The 24,491-nt window shown below is 46.6% G+C and overlaps 1 protein-coding gene across 2 annotated transcripts in view; it reads left to right on the top strand.

Annotated features, from left to right (window-relative positions):
• TNFRSF13B (TNF receptor superfamily member 13B) overlaps positions 1-24,202 on the top strand; it is a 34,939-nt gene extending 10,737 nt beyond the window's left edge. The window contains exons 2-5 of one of the 2 annotated variants that reach the window (XM_003808769.6): positions 10,669-10,806; positions 14,287-14,532; positions 22,756-22,941; positions 23,470-24,202. In XM_003808769.6, the coding sequence (XP_003808817.1) occupies positions 10,669-10,806; positions 14,287-14,532; positions 22,756-22,941; positions 23,470-23,720 (821 nt within the window). In that variant the 3' untranslated portion in view covers positions 23,721-24,202. The remainder of the gene's footprint in view (positions 1-10,668; positions 10,807-14,286; positions 14,533-22,755; positions 22,942-23,469) is intronic. The other variant, XM_008960871.4, reaches the window with a different exon arrangement.
• The last annotated feature ends 289 nt before the right edge of the window (positions 24,203-24,491 follow it).

The raw sequence follows: 24,491 nt of genomic DNA, 5'->3' as shown, positions 1-24,491 counted from the left end.
ATAAGGGCAGCAGCTCAGGGGGTTGTCTTTACTAACGTGCTCAATACCATACTAGGCACCTGCCATGCACATGCTGCTCACAGTGATTCTGTGAGTAAGCAACAGCATCCTCATCTTACAGGGGAGGACGCTGGGTGTCCAAGAGCAGAAGTCGTGCCCAAGGTCACACAGCAAGGAGTACCAGCCCCATGACTCACAGCCCAGGGTTCCAAGCAGGGCTGCCCTGTGGCTTTCCCCAGGCTCATCCCCAAAGTGGCTCAGAATCTGGTCCACTCCCCCTGCTGGTCCTTGACTTGTCCATTTTAGACGCTCTGGATTGATTCCCCACTTTCTAAGGTGAGAACTTAACTTGGACGTCACTATCTGCATGCATGCAGCTTCCCCTCCCCAGGCCCCCAGTGAAGGAGGGGTGCGTTTTCAGTTGGAGTCAAGATAGACCTGCTGGCTGCCGGCTCTGCTCCAGAATGTCAACTCCTCTGCAGTTTTGTTCTTCCCCTTCTCCTTCCTCTCTCCTAGAAAGCCTGTTTTTGCCTTTGCTCACTGACAATGGTCTAATGGCTCTCACAGTGAGTAAACTCTTTTACAGAAGGAATAATTCCACATCTCCACCTTATTCGTTGACTCAGATGGCTCATTTATTTATGACAATATAAATATTGCCCACAGCTGAGCTGCTGTACATGTCCTATGATTACCTTTCTTTTCCTTTCTTTTTTTTCTTTCTTTCTTTTTTTTTTTTGGGGGAGACCGAGTCTCACTCTGTGGCCCAGGCTGGAGTGCAGTGGCACAATCTTAGCTCGCTGCAACCTCTGTCTCCTGGTTTCAAGTGATTCTCCTGCCTCAGCTTCTCAAGTAGCTGAGATTACAGGCAGGCACCACCACACCCAGCTAATTTTTGTATTTTCAGTGAAGACAGGGTTTCACCACATTGGCCAGGCTGGTCTCAAACTCCTGACCTCAAACGATCCACCTGCCTTGGTCTCCCAAAGTGATTGGATAACAGGCATGAGCCACCACACCTGGCCTACCTTTCTTTTCTCAGTAATGTCTTTTGTTTCCCTGGAGTTGGTAACTCCTCTGTTTTCCATGCAGGTAATTCATCTCCAGCTCTGGGACAAATCCACCCTGTCAGTTGGTCAGACATCCTCACTTATCACTTCTGTATTTTCACTGGTGACATTTACCCTTCTTCCATTTTAGCTGGGATAGAGTACCCTCTAGACCTCCAAGCAGCTGTCACTGGGGAAGTCCTTCACCATCATGCTGAGAATGTCCATCTTCCCCTCTGCTGAGAGGGGTCCTGTTCTACCCGTGGTTTTTTTGGCCACTCCCCAGATTCAGTGGAGCAAGCCCTCCAGTAGCTTCCAAGATCTTGCATGTCTGAGAACGTCTTTATTCTACCTCGCACTTGATAGATAACACTGTTCTAGACTGAAAATAACTTTCTATCCTAAACTTTAAGGCATTGCTCCATTTTCTGCTTACTTTCTGCTTTCTACTTCCACTTTTTGCTGGTAAAATATATATAATGAAACTTTTATCATTTTAATCATTATGACATATTCAATTAAGTGGCATTACGTACATGCACAAGCACCACTATCTATATCCAAAATTTTTTTATGGCCCCAGAAAGAAATTCTGTACCCCATTAATCAATAACGGCTGCCTGTGCTAACCTCTATTTTACTCTCTAACTCTGTGAATTTGCCTCTTCTACTTCCCTCAGGTAAGGGAAATTGTACAATATTTGTCTCTATATGACTGTCTTATTTCACTTAGCATAATATCTTCAAAGTTTATCCACATTGTAGCATGTATAAGTATTCCATTCATTTTAATAACATCATAGTATCCTGCGTACCTGTAACATATTTTCTTTGTCCATTCATGTGCTGATAAACGATTGGGCTGTTTCCACCTTTGGCTATTGTGAATATGCTGTTCTGAATGTTGGGGCACAAGTATCTGTTCACATCCCTGTTTCAGCTCTTTTGGATGTTTACTTAGGAGTGGAATTACTGGGTTTTGTGGTAGTTTTATGTTTGTCTTTTTGAGGATCTGCCAGACTTTTCCACAGCTGTTGCTCTGTTATACATTCCCATGAGCAGTGCCTTCACATCCACTTGCTTCAGATCTCTAACGCTGCTTATTTTCCATTTTTAATAATAGCCATCCTAATGGGTGTGAAATGATATCTCATTGTGGTTTTAATTTGCATTTCCCTAATGACTAATGACGTTGAGCATCTTTTCTTGTGCTTGTTGACCACTTGAATGTTTTATTTGGAGAAATGCTGATTCAAGCCTTTTGCTCAGTTTTGACTTGAGTTGTTTGGTTTTTTGTTGTTGAGTTTTAGGAGTTCTTTATATATTCTGGATATTAATCCCCTATTAGGTATATGATTTGAAGATATTTTCTCCCATTCTGTGAGTTGTCTTTTCACTCTCTCAATAGTGTCCTTTGGTGCACAAAAGTTTTAAATTTTGACGAAGTCCAATTTATCTAATTTTTTCCTTTCATTGCCTATGCCTTTGGTGCTGTATCCAAGATATCATTGTCAAATTTAGTGCATGGAGATTTTCCCCTATGTTTTCTTCCAAAAGTTTTATAGTTTTAGCCCTTAGTCCATTTTGAGTTAATTTTTGTATGTGGCATTAGGTAAGCATTCAATTTCATTCTCTTGCATGTGAATATCCAATTTTTCCAGCATCATTTGTGGAAGAGACTGTCCTTTTCCCCATTGAATGAAATTGTTAGGGTTTTCTACATATAAAATTGGGTTATCTGTGAACAGAGACAATCTTATGCTCTCCTTCCCACTGTGGATACTTCTATTTCTTTTTCTTGTCTAAGTGCTCTGGCTAGTTCTCCTGGTGCTATGTTGAAGAGAAGTGGCAAATGTGTGTATCCTGGCCTTGTTCTGATCTTAGGGGAAAGCTTTCACTTTCACCATTGAGAATGTGGGATTCTCAAATATGGCCTTTATCATGATAGGAAAGTTACTTTCTATTCCTAGCTTCTCGAGTGTTTTTATCATTAAAAAAAGTTGGATTTAGTCAAGTGCTTTTTCTGCATCAATTGAGATGACCATTAAGTTTTATTATTAATTCCTTTAGTGTGGAACTACCATTGCACTCCAAAAATAAATCCCACTTGGTTATGGTGAATAAACTTTTCATGTGCCATTGGGTTCAATTTGCATACATAAGACATATTGGTGTGTAATTTTCTCTCCTTGTGACATCTTTATTGTGATTTTGTATTAGTGTAATGCTGACTTCATGAATGAGTTAGGAAGTGTTCTTTCCTCTTTGATTTTTGGGAAGAGTTTCAGAAGAATTGGTGTTCATTCTTTTTTAAATGTTTTGGTAGAATTCACTAGTAAAGCAATCTTGTCCTGAGCTTGTCACTGGTAGGTTTCTGATTACTGATTCAATCTCGTTATAGGAGTATTCAAATTTTCTATTCATTCATCAGTTTTGGTAGATTGTGTATTTCTAAGAATATGTCCATTTTTATCTAGGTTATCCAATTTGTTGGTGTACCATTGTTTATAGTATTCTTTTATAATCCTTTTTATTTCTGTAAAATAAGTAATAAAGTTCTTAATGTCATTTCTGATTTTAATAATATGAGTCATCTGTCTTTTTCATAGTCAGTCTACCTAAAGGTTTGTCAATTTTGTTGATCTTTTCAAAGAGGAGCTTTTGGTTTTGTTGATTTTCTCTATTGTTTTTTCATTCTCTGTGTTATTGATCTCTGCTCTAGTCTTCATTATTTCTTTCCTTCTGCTATTTTTGGATTTGGTTTGTTCTTCTATTTTTATTTCCTCAAGGTATATAATTAGGTTATGATTTAGTTATGATCAGGTTATGATTCTTCTTTTTCAGTGTATGTATTTACATGAATTTCCCTCTTTGCATTGCTTTTGTTGTATTTCATAACTTTTGGTATGTTGTATTTTCATTTTCATTTGTCTCAAGATATTTTATAATTTCCCCTGTCATTTCTTCTTCGACCAATTTGTTGTTGAAGAGCGTGTTGTTTAATTTACACATATTTGTGAATTTTCCAATTTTCCTTCTGTTATTGATCTGTAGTTTTATACCATTATGATCAGAAAAGAAACTTTGAATAATTTTAATTTTAAAAAATTAAAAAATTTTAAAGTTTAGCCTTGTTTTGTGGCTGAACATAAGGTCTATCCTGGAGAATGTTCCATGTGCACTTGAAAAGAATGTGTATTCTGCTGTTGCTGCATTGAGCGTTGTCTATATGTCTGTGATGTCTAATTGGTTTATAGTGTTCTTGATGTCCTCTATTTTCTTATTTATCTGTCTGGTAGTTCTGTCTTATTATTGAAAGTGAGGTACTGAAATATCCCAATATTAGTGTAGGACTATCTATTACTCCCTTCAACTCTGTCAATTTTTGTTTCATATATTTTGGAACCCTGTCATTAGGTGTGTATACATTTATAATTGTTACATCTTTATGCTGTATCCCCTTTATTAATAAATATTGTCCTTCTTTGTCTTTTGTAATCTTTTTGTGATTTAAAGTCTGCTTTGTCTGACAACAGTATAGCTGCCCCAGCTCTCTTTTGCTTTCTATTTGCATAAAATACCTTTTCCATTCTTTTACTTTCAACTTCTATTTTACCACTATTTTACTCATTGCCTATTAAATCATATAGGAAAAAATTGGAGTTACAAACCACGCAAAAAGTAAAATAATTCTGGCTTTGTATTTTTTTTAATCTAAAGTAAGTCTCTTATACACTGAATATACATGAAGCCTGTGGGTTTTTAAATCCAATCTGCCAATTTTTTTTTTACTAGCAGAGTTTAGTTCATTTACATTTAATATGATCACTGATAAAGATTTACTTCAGCCATTTATATATTTGTTTTATGTATGTCTTACATGTTTTTGTTTCTTCAATTACTTCATTTTTGTATTTTGTTCATTTTTTTTGTAGTGGGCCACTTTGAGTCCCCTTTTCTTTCTTTTTCTATACATATTTTAGTTATTTTCCTGGGGATTACAATTAATATCTTAAACTTATGACGTCCTAGTTTGAATAATATCAACTTAGTTTCGGTAGGTCATAAGAGCTTTGCTCCTGTATGTCCCTGCCTTTCCCTTTATATTGTGATTATCACATACTGCATCTTTGTACACTCTATGACCACTAACATAGGTTTGCAATCACTGTTTAACTCATTGCCTATTAAATCATATAGAAAAAAAATAGGAGTTACAAACCATGCAAAATGTAAAATAATTCTGGCTTTTATAGTTACTTATTTAGTTACCTTTATATTTACTTCACTTTTTCTTATGTCTTCAAGGTACCATCTAGAGTACTTTTATTTCAGCATGAAAGACTCACTTTAGGATTTCTTGTAGGGCAAGTTTACTGATAATGCACTGCTCAGATTTTGTTTATCTGGAAAAGTCATAATTTCTCCTTCATTATTGAAAGGTGATTTAAAATTATATACAATTCCTGGTTGACAGCTTACTGTTTTCTTTTAGGACTTTAAATATATCATTCCACTACCTTCTGGCTGCCATGGTTTCTTAGGAGAAATCAGCTGTTACCGTATTGATGATCCTTTGTACACAAGAAGTTGCTTCTCTCTTGCTGCTTTCACAATTCTCTCTGGCCTTGGGTTTCCTTGATTTTATTGTAATATGTCTTGGTGTGGGCTTCTTTGAGGTTTTCCTGCATCAAATTTATTGAGACTCCTGAATGAGTATATTCACGTCTTCTCAGATTTGGGAAATTTGGGGCCATTATTCCTTCAAATACTTTTTCTGCCATTTTGTCCCTTCTCCTTCTGTAACTTCTATGAGCATACGTTAGTACATTTGGCTCTGTTCAATTTTCCTCAATCTTTTTTCATTTTTGCTACACAGACTATTATTTCAATTGTTTTAAGTTTGCCAATTGCCTCTTCTGCTTGCTTAAATTTGCGATAGTTCCCTTCCATTAAGGTTCGTATTTCACTTTTTGAACTTTTTCATTCCAGAACTTCTGTATGGTTCTTAAAAAAAAAAAAAAAAGACTACTTTTAGAGCATTTTTAGGCTCACAGAAAAATTTAGCAAAAGTACAGAGAGTTCCCACATCCCTGTCCACATCCCCCCACACAGCATCCTCAACTAGCAACATCCTAAACCAGATGGTGCATTTGTTACAATCAGTGAACCTACACTGACACGTCATTATCATTTAAAGTCTGACGTTTACATTAGGGTTCACTCTCAGTGTTGTACATGGCTTTGAACAAATGTACGCGGACATGTGTCCACCATTGGAGTATCTTGCAGAGTAGCTTCACTGCCCTAAAAATCCTCTGTGCTCCACCTACTCATCCCTCCCATCCTCCAACCCCTGGGAATCACTGATTTTTTTATTGTCTCCATAGTTTTTGACTTTTCCAGAATGTCATGGAGTTGAAATCATACAGCAGACTTTTTAGCTTTGTTTCTCTCACTTAGTAATATGCATTTGAGGTTACTGCATGTCTGTTAATGCCTTGATAGCTCATTTTTCAGTATTGAATAACAGTCCATTGTTTGAATATACCACACTTTATTTATACATTTACCTACTGAAGGACATTTTGGTTGCTTCCAAGTTTTGGTTCCTTTTTTTACCACTTCTTTCTCTTTACCATGTGCTCATTGTGTTCACACAACATTTTCCTGACTTCCTTTAGTTCTCTGTCGGTTTCCTTAAGCTCATTGAACATGCTTAACACAAATCTTGATTTCACACCTTTGACTAGTAATCCCAATATATAGACGTCCCTGGAAATGGTTTCTGTCATAGTCTGTATTTCCTGTAAATGTGGCAAAACTGCTGCTTTGTATGCTTTGTAATATTTTTTTGAGACCTGGACATTTTGAGTGTTATGTTGTGGTGACTGGAAATCTAACCTTACCACTCCTCAAGGATTGCTGAAACTTGCCTGTTAAGGGCTGAAGCCATTTGTTTGTGACTTTTCCAAACTTTTAGTTTTAAGCTATGTATTTTTCCAACTTTAATTTGTATTTTTGCACAGTATGTATTCCTTGTTGTGTGTAGTCACTGAAGTTTCTGTTCTTTTATCTCTGCAGTCAACCAGTGACCCAACAAAGATTTCCTTAAGTGCTTGGCTCCCAGACCAGAGAAGGATACTGTCTCTTTAAATCCCGTGGAAGCCACTTCAGCCCTTGAGGGTTGAAACAATGTCCTTTGTGCTGGCCCCTCAGTGGTCACGGTAGCCATCAGCAATCAGAACCCACAACCTCAATATTTGGAGGACAAGGGTCCTTCTTGCTTATCCTGGCTCTAGCAAGTGGCACTGCCATGGAGTAGTAGCCACTACCATGTGATAGGCTGAAATTCCTAAAATTTACCATCAAGCTCTCCCCTGGACAACTCCAGAGTTCCCAAATAGTGACTTCAGACAGTGGCTGGCAGCTCCGTAGTCATTTAGCAGGAGGCACAGATTCCCAGAGCTTGCCACTTTACTGCTTTCCTCCATGTCACTCCTCACATCCCAGGATTGCTTTTGAGATGTCTTGACTTCGTAAATATGATGATGTACCCTAGTTTGTGAGACTGTATTGCACTGATACTTGATTGACTCCTTCAGTCTGGAGCCAATGTCCTTCCAATCATTAGTCAAACTTCGGAGCTCCTGAAATGATTCCATAATCTCATATCTTTTGTCTCTTATTTTCTAGACAATTTATTCGATTACATCTTCCAGCCCTTCTACTGATGTTTTTATTCTGGCTATAAATTATAATTCTAACAATTCTCATTTGTTCTACGAACGTCCTTTACAATAGTCTGCTGTTTTGTTTCTTAGATACACAATCCTCTCTTATATTTCTGGGGATCTCAACTGTTGCTGCTCTTGTTTTAAAATGCTCTTCTGTTTCCCGCGTGTCTTCGTTGGCACCAGGTGTCTGCCTTCTGTTTGGTTTGAGTTTGCTTTCCTGCTAGAGGCGGTGCTCCCATATCAGGTGACCCTCGGCCATTGGTTCACAAGTCAGACTGAGGCACTGACAGCTGCCTGGAAGTTCTGGGTAAGCAGATGGGCTCACTGATGTAGAAGCTTTGCCCCAGTGGGATCAGGCAGGGACTTGGACATTTTCTGGAGAGAATCTCCCGCTGTCAGTGCCTCTGGGTCTTTTCCTTTGGGTCTGTTTTCCCAGAGCAGAGACTTCTGATTTCCTGCCAATTGCAGGGTAGGGAGGGAGGCATCTTTAAAAACCTGGTTGCCACCCTCCTTAGATAGAAACTGGGGTGGGTAAAGAGAGGGGAGACTGACTGTCCAGGAGGAAGATTATTACAATTCCCCTGTTGCCAGGAAGGACCACGTTTCTACCCTCAGCTGTGTCCAAGGAGACCCCACTCTTATGCCTGGGTGGGTGAGGGACTGGCACCTGCCTTGGAATGGGGATGTGCTGGGGTCAAACCCTCTTTATGTAAGTTTCCAACCAATCCTCTTACAGAGCTTCACGCCTTCTGCCCAGCCCTGCTGTCAGAGATACGTGGTGCCTCCAAATCTGGAGACTTCCTTGAGTTCTGTGACTCAGAACAACTTCCTTCCCATGTAGGCATCAATGATGAGAGATTCTCAAAGGCAGTCAGGCACTCTGGTTCCTCCATCTCCCAGAATGTTAGAGACATGTGTTCTTTGCTGTAGAAACCTCTGCCATTCCCTTGATCTCTGAAGACAGATGGACTTGACTGTCAGCTTAGCATGGTTTCAGGAGGGAAGGAAGATAAACCCCTGTGTTTAAGCTGCCGTGTTAAATGAGAGGCCCCTGGTCTTTTTTCTTTTCCTTTTTTAGAGACTGGGTCTCACTCTGTTATCCAGGCTGGAGTGCAGTGATGTGGTCATAGCTTACCTCAGCCTTGAACTCTCAGGCTCAAGCGATCCTCCTGTCTCAGCCGCCTCCTGAATAGCTGGGACTACAGCACGTGGCTAATTTTTAAAATCCTTTTGTAGAGACAGGATCTCACTATGTTTCTCAGGCTGATCTTGAACTCCTGGCCTCAAGAAATCCTCCCACCTCTACCTCCCAAAATGCTCGGATTACAGGCATGAGCCATGGTGCCCAGCCACCTCTGGTCTTCCCTCAGCTTGCTTTCGTTAAAGAACAAACGTATGCCACTGGGCGTGGTGGCTCATGCCTATAATCCGAGCACTTTGGGAGGCCGACGCGGGCGGATCACGAGGTCAGGAGTTTGAGACCAGACTGGCCAACGTAGTGAAACCCGCTCTCTACTAAAAATACAAAAATTAGCCAGACATGGTAGCATGCACTTGTAATCCCAGCTACTTGGGAGGCTGCAGGAGAACTGCTTGAACCCGGGAGGTGGAGGTTGCAGTGAGCCAAGATCACACCCACTGCACTCCAGCCTGGGCAACAGAGAAAGACTCCATCTAAAAAAAAAAAAAGAACAAACATATGCCTTGCAAAATGCTTTTAAGCATTTTTAAGGAGAAGTTATTGGGGGAAGCAAATGTCATGAAATCAGAAGAGGATGGAGAAGGTGATGCATGCACACAGTGGAAGACTCACAGTAACACAAAACCAGACATACAGAGAGCACCCACATGGATGAGTCTCAGGCACCACGTGGAGGAACAAAACCAGACACGGAAGTACCAGAAGGGGCAATATTAGCCTATGAGGGTAACAACAGAACAGTAGCTGCCTCTAGGCATGGGCATTGGGTGTCGGGGGACCCCAGGGAGGCTTCAGGGGTGAGGAAATGTCCTACATCTCAATGTGGGCTGTAATGACACAGGTGCATACATACATCAAATTTCACCAAGCTGTATTCTTCAGCTTTTTGTGCACCTTACACACATCATTGTGGTTGTTTTATACTTCAGTAAAAAAAGAAAATGGAAAGGAAATTGACATTTCTTGGTTCTTGCTGTGTGCTAGGCACTGACTTGGTCTGCACTTAAAGAAACCATTCACTTAATGAGCAGGTACTGTGTCCTAAGTACTATGTAGGTTCTGAGGACTCAGCAATTAATAAGAAAAATTAGGCACAGTCCCTGCCAGATGGTGCTCACAGTTAGTGTAGGAGCCAGCATCAAATAACCACACGCACAGAAGGAAAGTGACCACAGCAACAAGTAAAGGGCAGCGCAAGTGTGTAGAAGAAGGACCACGTCCTAGTCTAGGGGGTGAGTCAGAAAGGCTTCCCTTGGAGATCAGGTTTAGACAGAGGTCTCAGTCTGAGAAGGAATAAACAGCTGAGGGGCAGGGGCTGGGGAGAAGGGCACGTCATGCGAGGGAACAGCATGTGCGAAGACCCTGTGGCAGGGAGAGGCGTGGCACGTTAAGGAGGGCAGGGAACAGGGCCCAGTAGGGCACTGCTGATGTGAGAGAGCAGGGGGCCTGAAAACAACCATGTGCAGATGGGGAAACTGAGGCTGGAGAGGGGAGGTGGCTGCCCCAGGCCCCTAGCAAGTGCAGTGGGGGCTAGAAGCCAACTTTGTGTGCCCTCTCTGCTCCTCAGACAGAAAGGTTGTCTGTGCGAATGTGGGCAGGAGAGGCCGTCTTGGTTCCCATCAGGGACAAGAGGCCGGGCTGTGGCCGCCTGCCAGCTGCCCTCACTCTCCTGGTCTCTCAGTTCCACAGGGCCTGTGGACAGGGGTGGCTATGAGATCCTGCCCCGAAGAGCAGTACTGGGATCCTCTGCTGGGTACCTGCATGTCCTGCAAAACCATTTGCAACCATCAGAGCCAGCGCACCTGTGCAGCCTTCTGCAGTGAGTTCTGGGGCCTGAGCCGAGGGGACAGTGTGATCACCCTCCTCCTTTCTCCCTAGAGCACCCTCTGGCCCCACAGTCAGGTGGCTGAGGAAAGGGTGGCAGGAGGAGATGTACAGTGTGGCACCTCTTACCCCTCCACCTTTCTGCTTTGGTCACACAACCTCCTTTCAGTGTCTCAAACACAGTCCATTCTTTCCTGCCTCAGTTCCTTTGCACATGCTATTCCCGCTGCCTGGAACGCATTCCCTCTATCATCTTCCCTCAGCTCCCTCCTACTCAACCTTCAGGTCTCAGCCCAAACGTCAGGGGTCTCCTCTGACCACCCAGTAGAACTAGGCCCTCCCTTGTCACTGTGTGTTGTTACATTCTTTTGAAACTTTTTATTACAGAACTTATCACACATGTACATAGAGAGGACAGCACAATGACGCCCTCTGCACCCATCACCAGCTTCACAAATTGTTTAAATTCTGCCTTGTACTTTCCCAACCAATTTTTTTGACTTGTGTATTTTATTTTATTTATTTTATTTTTTATTTTTATTTTTATTTTTTGAGATGAAGTTTCGCTCTTGTTGCTCAGGCTGGAGTGCAATGGTGCGATCTTGGCTCACCGCAACCTCCACTGCCCGGGTTCAAGTGATTCTCCCTCCTCAGCCTCCCGAGTAGCTGGGATTACAGGCATGTGCCACCACACCCGGCTAATTTTGTATTTTTAGTAGAGATGGGGTTTCTCCATGTTGGTCAGGCTGGTCTTGAACTCCTGACCTTAGGTGATCCACCCACCTCGGCCTCCCAAAGTACTGGGATTACAGGCGTGAGCCACTGCGCCCAGCCTGCCTTGTGTATTTTAAAGCACAGCCAAGATCTCATATAATTTTACCTGCAGATACTGGACCACGAAAACCTGTGAAACATAATCCAAATATCCTATCACTGCCAGCAATAATTTATTAACATCATCTAATACTCAGGCCATATCCAGTTTTCCCTGATTGTCTTGAAAATTATTCGTTGCTTGCTGTTCTTTTTCATAACCTGTTCTTTTCCTTGATAGAACTTACCACAATTTGCTGTTTTGTTCTTTCGTGTGTATGTGTTTTATGTCTGACTCAACCACTAGACTGGGAGCTCCCTGGCAGGGGAACCATGTCTGACTTGAGCCTAGCACAGTGCCTGACACATAGTAAGTCCTTCATGAATACTTATTGAGGGGAACTCAGAGAGGCTGAGTGACTCACCCAAGATCACCCAGTTTAAAAGTGGAGATGTCACAGCAACATCCTGGTTTGAACCCAGGATTCCGACTCCTAAATCATGACCTGAACCACTACCCATTAATGAATTAAAACATTCATTGGTTCATCCCACAAACATAGATGGAGTGCTCCAGCCCCATGGAAATAGGAATCTGCCGTGGCCCTTCAAAGACAGTGTCATCTAATGGGAGAAATGACTATGTGTCAAGGTAGAAAGCCACAGTTGGGAGAGACCCCCTTCAGCTAAAGGTCTGGGGAGCAGGGAGGTGTCCCTAGAGGAAGCACCATCAGAGGCAGATTGTTAAGAGGTCGCAGAATGCGGAAATCAGATGGGCACCTGGAAGAAAGGGCACTATGAGCAGAGGCTCAGAGGAGGGAAACACAGTGGGGAGGACTGAGTCCCAGGCAGGGGAGGGGAGGGGTGTGAGGTCAGGCAGGGAGGGGTGTGAGGTCAGGCAGGGAGGGGTGTGAGGTCAGGCAGGGAGGGTCAGTGGGCTGGGGCACTCAGGCACCACCTGCAACAGCACCACCTGCAACAGGAAAGGAGGTCACAGAAAGCCCCAAGGACACCAATGCTGGGCTAACCCTGTGTGATGCAGAGTGGAGGTGTCGGTTTCTGTGCGGTTCAGGGGCGCCCTGGGGATAGGGCAGGGACAGAGCAGGGGAGGTCACTGGCCCTATGTGGGCCATCTGAGTTTTCCCTAAGGTCCCAATTCCGTGATCTTTTAGTTCCTTCCTTTACTCTGTCAAAGACACAAGAACGGATCTGTTTGCTTTGTGAAGAGGCTCAAATGAATATTCTACTTAAGCCTTCCATTACATGAGCATTTAGTATGTGCCAGGCACTGTGCTGGGCCCTACAACTCTGCCAACAACCCTACGAAGAAGTCAGTACTGTTATTTTCCCTATGTTGGAAATGAGGAAACTGAGGCATGGAGAGGCTAAGACCACACTGCCTGCAAGTGGTACAGCCAGGGATGGCCCCAACTGAAATTTGGTTCTGAAATTTGGGTTCTTATCCACTATCCTGCACTGTCTCCGAAATGTGTCCTTAAAATATATGTGTGAGCCACATATATTTTATTTATACATATTTATTTATTTATTCATATTTACGAAGTCAGGACATCTCAAAAGCCATACCTTATTCTAAAGACAAAGGAAACTTGCCTTTTTCACATAAAAACTTCCATGTAGAAATATTTGGAGGCTAGACCAGATGCGGTGGTTCATGCCACCTGTAATCCCAGCACTTTGGGAGGCCGAGGCAGGCAGATCACCTGAGGTCAGGAGTTCACGACCAGCCTGGCCAACATGGCGAAAGTCCATCTCTACTAAAAATACAAAAATTAGCTGGGTGTTGTGGTGGTCGCCTGTAATCCCAGCTACTCGGGAGGCTGAGGCAGGAGAATTGCTTGAACCTGGGAGGCAGAGGTTGCAGTGAGCCGAGATCGTGCCATTGCACTCCAGCCTGGGTGACAGGAGCGAAACTCCTTCTCAAAAAAAAAAAAAAAAAATTAGAAAGAAATATTCTGAGACTTTAGATAATTGATTGTTCCAAATAGGTTTCTTTATGCATTCAAAGTTGGGTCCACTGTGCTCTCTTAAGGCAAGTGTGATTTGGCTTTAGTTTCCTTGGCTTCTGTGCCTTGGCACTGATACTTGTGTAAGCTGCTGTAATTCTCATCTAGTATTAAGACAGAAGAAACACTATTCATGTGAACTTTTCCACCTTCCTTCCAGCCCCCTCCCCTAGCTTGTCAAAGAGGATTCTGGCTTTTCCCCTTCTTTCCTTATGCTGATTTGAAATATATTTCTCCTTGATGAGGCTTGAAAAATGCAAGTAAAAGTCTTATGTAACAATGTAATCCAGATCTAAATTTTAAATGATAACTGAAAATCTTCATATGTTTGGAAACTAAGAAATGCACTTGTAAATAACCCATAGGTCAAAGAAAAAATAATAATGAAAAATAAGTGCATTTTGATCTAGGTAGAGGAAAAATACTACACATCAAAATGCAATGCAGCTAAAATAGTACTTAGAGGACAATGCATAGTCTTCAATGTGTATATTGTAAAAGTACTTGGCTTACTCTGGAATTGCCTTCTGGAATTTTACTGTATTTTTTTTTTAACTTTGATGTCCTTTGTGGTCAAACCCAGAGTTCCTGTTAGTCTGTGTCACCCGGCAGTATCATGAATTTCTCTCTCCCAGGGTCACTCAGCTGCCGCAAGGAGCAAGGCAAGTTCTATGACCATCTCCTGAGGGACTGCATCAGCTGTGCCTCCATCTGTGGACAGCACCCTAAGCAATGTGCATACTTCTGTGAGAACAAGCTCAGGAGCCCAGTGAACCTTCCACCAGAGCTCAGGAGACAGCGGAGTGGAGAAGTTGAAAACAATTCAGACAACTCGGGAAGGTACCAAGGATTGGAGCACAGAGGCTCAGAACCAAGTCCAGGTAAGCCACCCAAGGCAAACCTGCATGGTGTCACGCAGGGTGAGAAAGCGTGGGAGGCCTGATGCCAGGCCTAGAACAGGAGAGTCCACAATGCATGAAGCCCAGAGTCCAAGCAAATGGCCAGAAGCCAGGGAGATCATCCCAGGAAAAAAAAAAACAATGTAGGCAACATTTCCAGAAGTCTGTGGACAAGAAGAAAGCAGGAGAAAGGACCTGCCATGTGAGGAAGAGCCTTGCACTAGAGGCTGCCGAGGCTGTGCCAGTCATTGAAGCACAGGCACAAGTAAGCAGCAGACCCACCTGTGTGAGCACCTGAGCAGCAGCCACCACCTGCCCTCCACCAGTGCTGCAGACTCCATCTTTTTCTATTATTATTTTATTTATAATTTCAACTTTTATTTTAGATACGGGGGTACATGTGTAGGTTTGTTACATGGGTATGTTGCTTGATGCTAAGGTTTGAGGTACAAATGGTCTTGTCACCCAGGTGGTGAGCATAGCACCCAATAGGTAGTTTTTCAGCCCTTGCCCTCTCTCTCTGCCTCCCCCTTCTAGTAGGCCCCAGTGTCTGTTGTTCCTGTCTTTATGTCCATCTGTATTCAAACACTTAGCATTTCACTTATAAGTGAGAACATGTGGTATTTTCTGTTTCTGCATTAATTCACTTAGGATAATGGCCTCCGGTTGCATCCATGTTGCTGCAAAAAACATACTTTTCTTTTTATGGCTGTGTAGTATTTCATTGTGTATATTTACCACATTTTCTTTATCCAACCATCGATGGGCACCCAGATTGATTCCATGTCTTTGCTATTGTGAATTGTGCTGTGATGAACATACGTGTGTATGTGTCTTTTTGGTAGAATGGTTTATTTTCCTTTGGATATATACCCAGTAATGGGATTGCTGTGCTGAACGGTAACTCTGTTTTAAGTCCTCTGAGGAATCTCCAAACTGCTTTCTACAGTGGCTGAACTAATTTACATTCCACCAACAGTGTATAAGCGTTCCCTTTTCTCTGTAGCCTCACCAGCATCTGTTGTTTTTTTACTAACAATAGCCATTCTTACTGGTGTGAGATGGTCCCTCATTGTGGTTTTGATTTGCATTTCTCTGATGATCAGTGATGTTGAGCATTTTGTCATGTTTGTTGGCTGCTTGCATGTCTTCTTTTGAAAACTGTCTGTTCATGTCTTTTGCCTACTTTTTAGTGGGGTTATTTGTTGTTTGCTTTTTGAATTGTTTAACTTCCTCATAGATTATGGATATTAGACCTTAGTTGGGTGCATAGTTTGCAAACATTTTCTCCCATTCTGTAGGTTGCCTGTTTACACTGGTAGTTTATTTTGCAGTGCAGAAACTCTTTCATTTAATTAGATCCCACTTGTCAATTTTTGTTTTTGTTGCAATTGCTTTTGAGGACTTAGTCATAAATTCTTTCCCAGGGCCAATGTCCAGGATGGTATTTTCCAGGATTTCTCTAGGATTCTTATAGTTTAGGGTCTTACATTTAAATCTGTAATCCATCTTGCATCTATGTTCCTCAGGGATATCAGCCTGTGGTTTTCTTTTTGTTGTTGTTGTGTCTTCGCCAGGTTTTGGTACCAGAGTGAAGCTGGCTTTCCAGAATGAGTTAAAGGAGACCCTCCTTGATTTTTTGGAATAGTTGCAGTAGAATTGGTACCAGCTCTTCTTTGTGCATCTGCTAGAATCTGGCTGTGAATCCATCAGATTCCATTTAGAGGCAAAAGAGGCTTCCTAAGAAAGAGAAGGGAAAGGTATCACTAAAAAAGTTTATGTAGTTCATTAACAACTGCCAGAGGGAAAAAAATTGTAAAAAGAGAAGGCTCAGCATGGTGACTCATACCTGTAATCCTAGCACTTTGGGAGGCAGAGGCAGGCGGATCACTTGTGGTTCGGAGTTCAAGATCAGCCGGATCAACAAGGGGAAACCCCATCTCTACCAAAAATACAAAAATTAGCTGGATCTGGTGGTGCACACCTGTAGTCCCAGCTACTTGGGAGGCTGAGGCAGGAGAATTGTTTGAACCCAAGAGGTGAAGGTTGCAGTGAGCCAAGATCGTGCCATTGTACTCCAGCCTGAGGGACACAGTGAGACTGTGTCTCAAAAAAAAAAAATAATAATAAAATAAAATAAAAATAAAAAGAATAAAAAATAAGTAAAGAAAATGAAAAAACTTATGGCTGGAGATGGCCACTTTGGACATGGGAAGAAGGGTCCTGTTGAGCTGGGCATCTGGTAAGTGCCAGGCATCAGAAATGATCTAATTAATCCTATCCCAGCAAACACCTCTTTTTGCACCTGCCCTGCTCTGTGGCATCAGAAAGGACAGAAGAGGGATGCCGTGTGGATCCATAAACACTAGCGATGGCATCTGCCCTGCTTTCAGCCTGTCCTGCTCTTCTTGGGGCTGATTGGTTCCTTTCCTTTGCAGTGACTTTCCTGTGATAACATCATTTCCATGAGGCCAGGTCCCAGGGCTAAGGTCCCATGGGCAGGGCCTGTGTGCCTGATGATGGAGGTTGCCCAGCACCCTGTTGTCCCTGCTTAGCCTGGCATCTCCTGCTCTCCTGTCAGTTAGCTGCTGCTGCCTAACAAGCCATCCCCAAATGCGGAGGTGTGTGCTTTCTCCCGAGTCAGGGGTTTGGCTGGGCTCAGCTGTGCCAGGCTGGCTCTGCTCCATGTGCCTCTCATCCTCCTCCTGGGACAAGTGGGCTGGCCAGGTGCGTCCATCTCATGACGATACAGGAGTGCAGCAGACAGTAGCACGCAGTCCTCTCGCCACCTAGGCTGGTAACTTACACTTCATCACCGCCGCTGCATTTCTTTCCATTCACAGTGCCAGCGGATTCAGGGGAGGGGAAACAGACGCCACCTCTTGGTGGAAGGAGCAAGCTGGGGGAGGGGGGAAACCTGTAGCCATGGTGAATTCAAGGCCATTTTTAATCTAGCACAGCCTCTCCTGAGGGGAAGAAGTGCAGATTCACATGGAGGGGGTGTGGATACAGAGGGGCTGAAGAGCCCAGCCACAGATGCGAGGGGCCATGCCTGCCGCCCTGGTGTCTGGCCACCTGCGCACCTTCCCTGCATCCAGTGATGCATTTGAAACTTCCTGCAAACCTGGAACATTGCCCACCTCTGATGCAACAGATTCCCCCGTGGGTCATTCCTAGCCATCTCACAGATCTAGAGAGTGAGTCTCAAATTTGGAGTGACTTGCTGACAGTCACACAGGGAATGCGTGGGTGAGCTGGGATTTGAGCACAGTCTGGGGGTTCCAAAGTTTGTCCCCTCTGCAATAGCAAAATGACCCAGAGTGGCGTCTGCAGGCTATTGCTCCTTGGCGGTGAACTGTTGCCCCTGGGACAAGGTTAGCCACTTCATGTGTGTGACCATCAGCCAAGCCCCCTTGCCAGAGGGCACTAGGCAGAACCTCGGAGCCTCATCTTGGCTCCAGGGATGGAGCCCAAGGCTGTGAGCATTGGGGGCTGTGTGAGGATGTGTTGGTGCCAGTGGGGTCGGCATTACCATGCCTCACCCTACATCAGCTGCCACACTTGTGCCATGGCGCGGCTTTTGGTGGCTCTGTGACTGTCGCTGTGCACTGCCCTACCCTGCCCTTTATTTCTCCAGGGGCCCAGGGTTAAGGTCTGTTCTGTTCTGACTTCTGATGCCTGCATGGGCTGGTGGGGCAGGAGGGGAGCTTGCTGTGGATTGCAAACAGGAAGTACAGAGCCACATGGCCAGGGGAGGGACCCAGAGGTGGACCTATTCAAGGGCAGAGAGCAGAGGACACCATGTGACCAAGTTGTCCAGCTGCACACGGTGGAAGGGCTCACCTGTTCTCTGCCCCCTTCCGTGGGCTCCCTGAATTCTGCCATTCCCTGTCTCCAGCCCTGCCAGGTCCCACCTCACCCTGACTCCAGGTTTCTCTTGCATCCCATTCAGAACTGCCACTCCTTAGTGGGACCTGGAACTGTGGCAGGCTTGCTGTGCATGGGGAGTGGGGAGAATGAGGCAGTTCCTGTCCCAGACCCATGGAGCTCACTGTCTCGTGGAAGGCCAGGCAGTGGACAAGCCACGCAGATGACAAATTCCTCTCAGTGCACGGGGGCCACGTAACCCAGCTGCAGGTGACACGGGGACAAGGAAGGCTTCCCCGAGGAGGAGTCTTTAGGGAAGGCTGGGGTGCGGGTGTGGAGTGTGGAGCCAGACCCCTAGTTATGTCCCTCACAAGCTGTGTGACCTGGAGCAAGCTACCGACCCTCTCTGAGCCTTAGTTCTGTGAGGCTGGAGTTGTTCGCCTTCATAGAGCTGCTGTGAGGGTGATTTGGGAGAATATGTTTTTGGGGGAGCATGTGCTCTGTGCGCTGGAACTGCTCATTCAAAAAGCAACTATGTTGAAGCCACACGGTGGAGACAGGGTTCCAGACAGAGGCAACAGCAGGTACAGGTGCTGCTAGGAGCAGAGAACTGTGCCGTTGGGAGGCTGTGAGGGGCTCTGTGCTGGAGGCTGGGATAAATCCCTTCCTCTCGGGCTCCCAGCCTGCAGGAGTGTGGTGGCCACTCCACAGAAGCAGGAGGGACCCCACCCCAGATCTGCTTTGAAGTTAGAGACTGACCGCTCCACATGCTCACCAAGAGAGCACAGAAAGCCCTGCTGCTCACACATGGGGCTTGGTGGGGAGAGCAGGGCAGGCTCCCAAGCTGGACTGAAAATGGCTTGAGATGTTGAGCAGGAGAGGAGACTGGCGTGGGGTTCTACTGCGACGACTCCAGGCCGACGCGAGGAGCTTCCTGCCCGGGCTCCGGGGCAGGTGCAGGGAGTGTCTGTGTCTCCCTGAGGGGAACAGGTGGCCCAGGCAGCCTGCCCTACTGGGTGGGGCTGCTCATCTGTCCGGCAGAAGACGAGGAAAAGCACCAAGGGCAGGACCCTGTCCCCCAACATGGGGGTTGCAGAGGACTGAGTTGGGAAGAGCAAGGATTCAGGGGCAGCTGGAGATGGCACTAGGAGGGACCAGATGCCAGATGACAGAGGGCCCTATGTGCCAGGCTGGGAGGCTGATGTCCTGCTGGGGGCAGGGGCAGCCATGGGAGAAGGGGTCAGAGCAGGGCTGTGGGGAGAGCTCTCTGTTGCCCCTGGATGGTGGCGATGGCAGCAGGGGCCCTGTGAGAGGCTACTTCTGGCAATAATAGGAACCAGAGACCTGGGAGGGGGACAGAGGGACAGTGCATTGGCATGAGATTAGAACTGGAGGGAGAGGTGCTGGCATGTGATCAGCCATGGAACTGCTCAGCCTCTGTGTCCTGCAGACATTGGGGGTGCCCGTGACCCCTTCTGGGAATAAGGTCAGAACTAGGCCTCCTGGGCTTGTGGCTGCATCACTCCCATCTCTGCCTCTGTCTTCACATGGCTTCTCTCTCGTGCCTGTGTCTCTTCCCTTCTCTTCTTGTATAAGGACACTTGTCACTGGATCTGGACACTTGGCACCAGATCCTTATCTTCATGTTGTGACCTTGCGTGGCTCTGTGGGGAGGCGGGGTTCAGCTAGGCGGGTCTTCTGCTGCTCTTGCTTGGGGTCTGTCATGCAGATGGTGCTGGGGATAGAGCCATTGGAGGCTCGACTCTGATGCTGGGATATTCAGGCCTTGCTTCTCCTTCAGCTGATCTCAGGGCCTGCCCCTCTCCACTGGGACTCTCCAGTTGGACTTCTCGAGTGGTGGCTCAGGCCCAAGGGAGCAAACACCGAGGCTGTCAGGCCTTCTTGAGGCAGAGGCCCGGAGTGGCACAACCTCGCCCCCATGGCACTCTCCTGGATAGGATGAGGCCCAGCCCAGCCCAGATGGTCCACAGGGCATGATGTCGGGTGACTGTGCTCTGGGTGTGGTCTCTGAACACTTGCATGGTCTCTGAACAGTTGGGTTTCAGAATCTTATGATGAAATGTTTGAAATATGCACGAATGTTTAGTTTTCCTCCTTGAATCAACGCCGTTCATTTCCGCTTAGTAACAACTTGTAGCCTGGCATTCTGTCTGTGCTCTGAGGGCTGGTAGCGTCTCCCCTGCTCATGCCTCCAGGGCAGTGTTTGTATTTGATTTGAGAGGTGAATAGGAGCAGGTAAGCCTTGGATATGTGGCACCAAGTTTGCAGGTCCTGGGGTCTTTGCTTTCCTCCGTTAGGCCTCTCTGAGCTCTGGGCACTGGACAGAAGGACAGCCACTGACTGGCGGAGTGACACGAACTCACCCCAAGTTCCCATCTCCCCCCTGTAAATGTCAGAGTGACACTGATGACCCCTAAGAGTCCTGGCAGCTCTGTCACTTTATGAGATTCCTGAATCTAAAAGCGTGTGTGAGGAAGACGGGCAGTGCCAGCCCTGGGGCCGCTGTGTGGCCCGCGGGCTTGGAGCACCGGCCTGGGAATTGGTGAGACCGGCTCCCGGGTGCAGGTCTAAGACCGAGAACAATATCTTAGACACTCAGTTTTGTCATCTGTAAAATGGAGTGTGAACGGCAGATGCTGTGCAACACAGTCCAGCAGGTCCTCAAAAAACGAAACAGAGTTATTATGTGACCCAGCCATTCTTCTCCTAGGTATACACCCAAGAAAATGGAAAACATCCATCCACACAAACATGTGGATGTGAATGTTCACAGCAGCGTCATTCACAATAGCCAGAAAGTGGAAGCAACCCAAATGCCCATTCCCTGTTGAATGCGTAAACAGATGTGGTCTGTCCATTCCGCCTAAAGAGAAACGAAGGTCTAATACACAGCACGGCAGGACATGGTGGACCTTGAAAACTCAAAGCCAAGTGCAAGGAGCCAGGCATAAAAGACCACGTGTTGTATGATTTCATTAATATGAAATGTCCGGAATAGGCAAATCCACAGAGACAGAAAAGAGATGAACAGTTGCCAGGGGCTGGGAAGAGGGAATGGGGAGTGACTGCTGATGAGACAGGGTTTCTGTTTGGTGATAAAAATTGTCTCCAATTAGACAGTTGCCATTGCTGCACAACCTTGTGATGTGCTAAAAGCCACTGGTTGTACACTTTAATACGGCAAATTTGATGGTATACAAATTCTATCTCAGTATTTTTAATGGGGGTAGTTGTCTGCCATCAGAGCGGGAAGATGAAGGGGGTGCTGTAGGGGAAGTGCCCGGCACAAAGTGGGACTTGCTCTTCTTGACGTGTCATCTTAAATCTGGCTCATCTGTCTTTCCACCCAGCGCCTAGAGGATGCCCAGCTCCAGGGACAAGGAAGAGCTTTTGGGATAAGGAGAACTTCCAAGGGGAGGGCTTTCACCTGGGCTGAGTCTGTCTCTGGCATCCAAACCTGGAGGCACAAGTCCTGAGTCATAGGGTGGCCAGGTGCCCTGATGCCCAAAGCCCTCCTGGTTGGCACCTGCTGTCCTGGTCTCAGTGTAACGTCGCCTGTCCTACTCTCAAACACAGTGGGCCCTCTGTGTCGTGCGACCCATGTCTGTGGATTCAACCAACAGCAGCTGGAAAACACTCAGAAAAGATAGGGGATAGTTGCATCTGTACTGAACCTCTGCAGCCATTTTTTCTCATTGTTATTCCCTAAACAATACAGTATAACACCCTTCTACATGGCATCTATATTGTATTTGTTATTATAAGTAATCTAGAGATGACTCTAATCGTATAGGAGGATGTGCATAGGTTATATGCAAATGTGAGGCCGTCTTGTATCAAGCACTTGGACATCTGCGGATTTTGGTATCTGTAGGGGATCCTGGAACCAGTCCCCCATGGATACCAAGGGACGACTGTAAACGCTCACTCAGGAAGCTTTCTCCTTGGAGGAAGGGCCCAGTTCAGGATGCACAGAGACATGCTCCCTGGAGCATCGTCTGTTCGTCTGTCGATTCACCCATCAGCCCATCTCCAGCGCTGTCCCAATTACAGCCCTAGCAAGTGGAGACAACAAGAAGGCCTAGCTCACGTTTCCAGCTTTGAGGCCTTAGAAAGTTGCTGCCAGGATGGGGGAGTGGATCAACTTCCTCCAGGATCCAGAGAGCATCCCAGCAGCCTCAGGGTCAGAAAAAGAGCCCAGCCTCTCCAGGAGCCAGACAGGCTCACAGCAGGGGGATGGGGGGATGTGGATTGCTTGAGCCTAATGACGGGAAGAGGAGAAGGCACTGCAGAGAGGGGTCTCACGCTGTCTTGCAGCTCTCCCGGGCCTGAAGCTGAGTGCAGATCAGGTGGCCCTCGTCTACAGCACACTGGGGCTCTGCCTGTGTGCCGTCCTCTGCTGCTTCCTGGTGGCGGTGGCCTGCTTCCTCAAGAAGAGGGGGGATCCCTGCTCCTGCCAGCCCCGCTCAAGGCCCCGTCAAAGTCCGGCCAAGTCTTCCCAGGGTGAGTGCATGAAACTGGGGTCCTCGCCCTTCTCGCTGCTTGGGTGACAAGCCTCGGGCCATCCCTCGGTCCTGTCACTGCCCCTACTTCTAGGTGGAGAGGCCCAGGGCTCATCCCTGTTACTTGCTATACCTTGATAAAATCAGGTTAAGACATCCTGGCAGACAGATACCTGGGAGAGTGGCACCCGGGAAGGGTGGGTGTGGGGTGCCGGTCTTCAGGTTTGCCTGGGCCCAGGATTCTCCAGATGCAGAGCCTTCAGGGCTAAGCCCAGGAGGAGGTGTCCCCTTGGGGGGCGTGGCAGGCTCGGTGCTGGACAGAAGTGAGAGCCAAGAATTGCCTGCCCACCCCTGCCCCGGCACAGGTTCTGATCAGCAACTGGCGGACACTGACACCTGTCTGGGGGCGTTCTACGCTGGTGATTGCCCTTAGCTCCTGGGTCGGGGGAGAGTGCGGCTGCCCACACCGTCACCCCTACCCTAGTGCAGGGCCAGGCCTGGCCCACGCCCTCCACTCTCGCCTCTGCAGATCACGCGATGGAAGCCGGCAGCCCTGTGAGCACATCCCCCGAGCCAGTGGAGACCTGCAGCTTCTGCTTCCCTGAGTGCAGGGCGCCCACGCAGGAGAGCGCAGTCACGCCTGGGACCCCCGACCCCACTTGTGCTGGAAGGTGGGGGTGCCACACCAGGACCACAGTCCTGCAGCCTTGCCCACACATCCCAGACAGCGGCCTTGGCATTGTGTGTGTGCCTGCCCAGGAGGGGGGCCCAGGTGCATAAATGGGGGTCAGGGAGGGAAAGGAGGAGGGAGAGAGATGGAGAGGAGGGGAGAGAGAAAGAGAGGTGGGGAGAGGGGAGAGAGATGGGGAGAGAGATATGAGGAGAGAGAGACAGAGGAGGCAGAGAGGGAGAGAAACAGAGGAGACAGAGAGGGAGAGAGAGACAGAGGGAGAGAGAGACAGAGAGGAAGAGAGGCAGAGAGGGAAAGAGGCAGAGAAGGAAAGAGACAGAGAGGCAGAGAAGGAGAGAGGCAGAGAGGGAGAGAGGCAGAGAGGGAGAGCGGCAGAGAGACAGAGAGGGAGAGAGGGACAGAGAGAGATAGAGCAGGAGGTCGGGGCACTCTGAGTCCCAGTTCCCAGTGCAGCTGTAGGTCGTCATCACCTAACCACACGTGCAATAAAGTCCTCGTGCCTGCTGCTCACAGCCCCCGAGAGCCCCTCTTCCTGGAGAATAAAACCTTTGGCAGCTGCCCTTCCTCACTGCATTGTGGTTGGGTCTTTGATGAACTGAGACATCTTGTCTATCACTTTCCTGGGCATCAGGCTCCACTGAACGCTGCCCCCTTGGTTTGGGAGGCCCTGTGGTGCCCCCATCTCACCAGGCTCTCGAGGAAGCTTGTGACCTTGGGTTGAGCCCTAAGCAGCCGGGTACCCACTGGGGCTCTGCTTCTCTCTTTCACTAAGAGAGAGAAAGAGACCAAAGAAAGGTCTGCAGGGAGGGTGCCTGGGCAAACACCCAGGGAACCAGGGGCTTGAGCCATCTTCATTTCCT

This window comes from Pan paniscus, chromosome 19, assembly GCF_029289425.2.
Source record: "Pan paniscus chromosome 19, NHGRI_mPanPan1-v2.0_pri, whole genome shotgun sequence".
Taxonomy (NCBI): Eukaryota; Metazoa; Chordata; class Mammalia; order Primates; family Hominidae; genus Pan; species Pan paniscus.
This window is presented reverse-complemented; position numbering and strand designations above follow the sequence as displayed.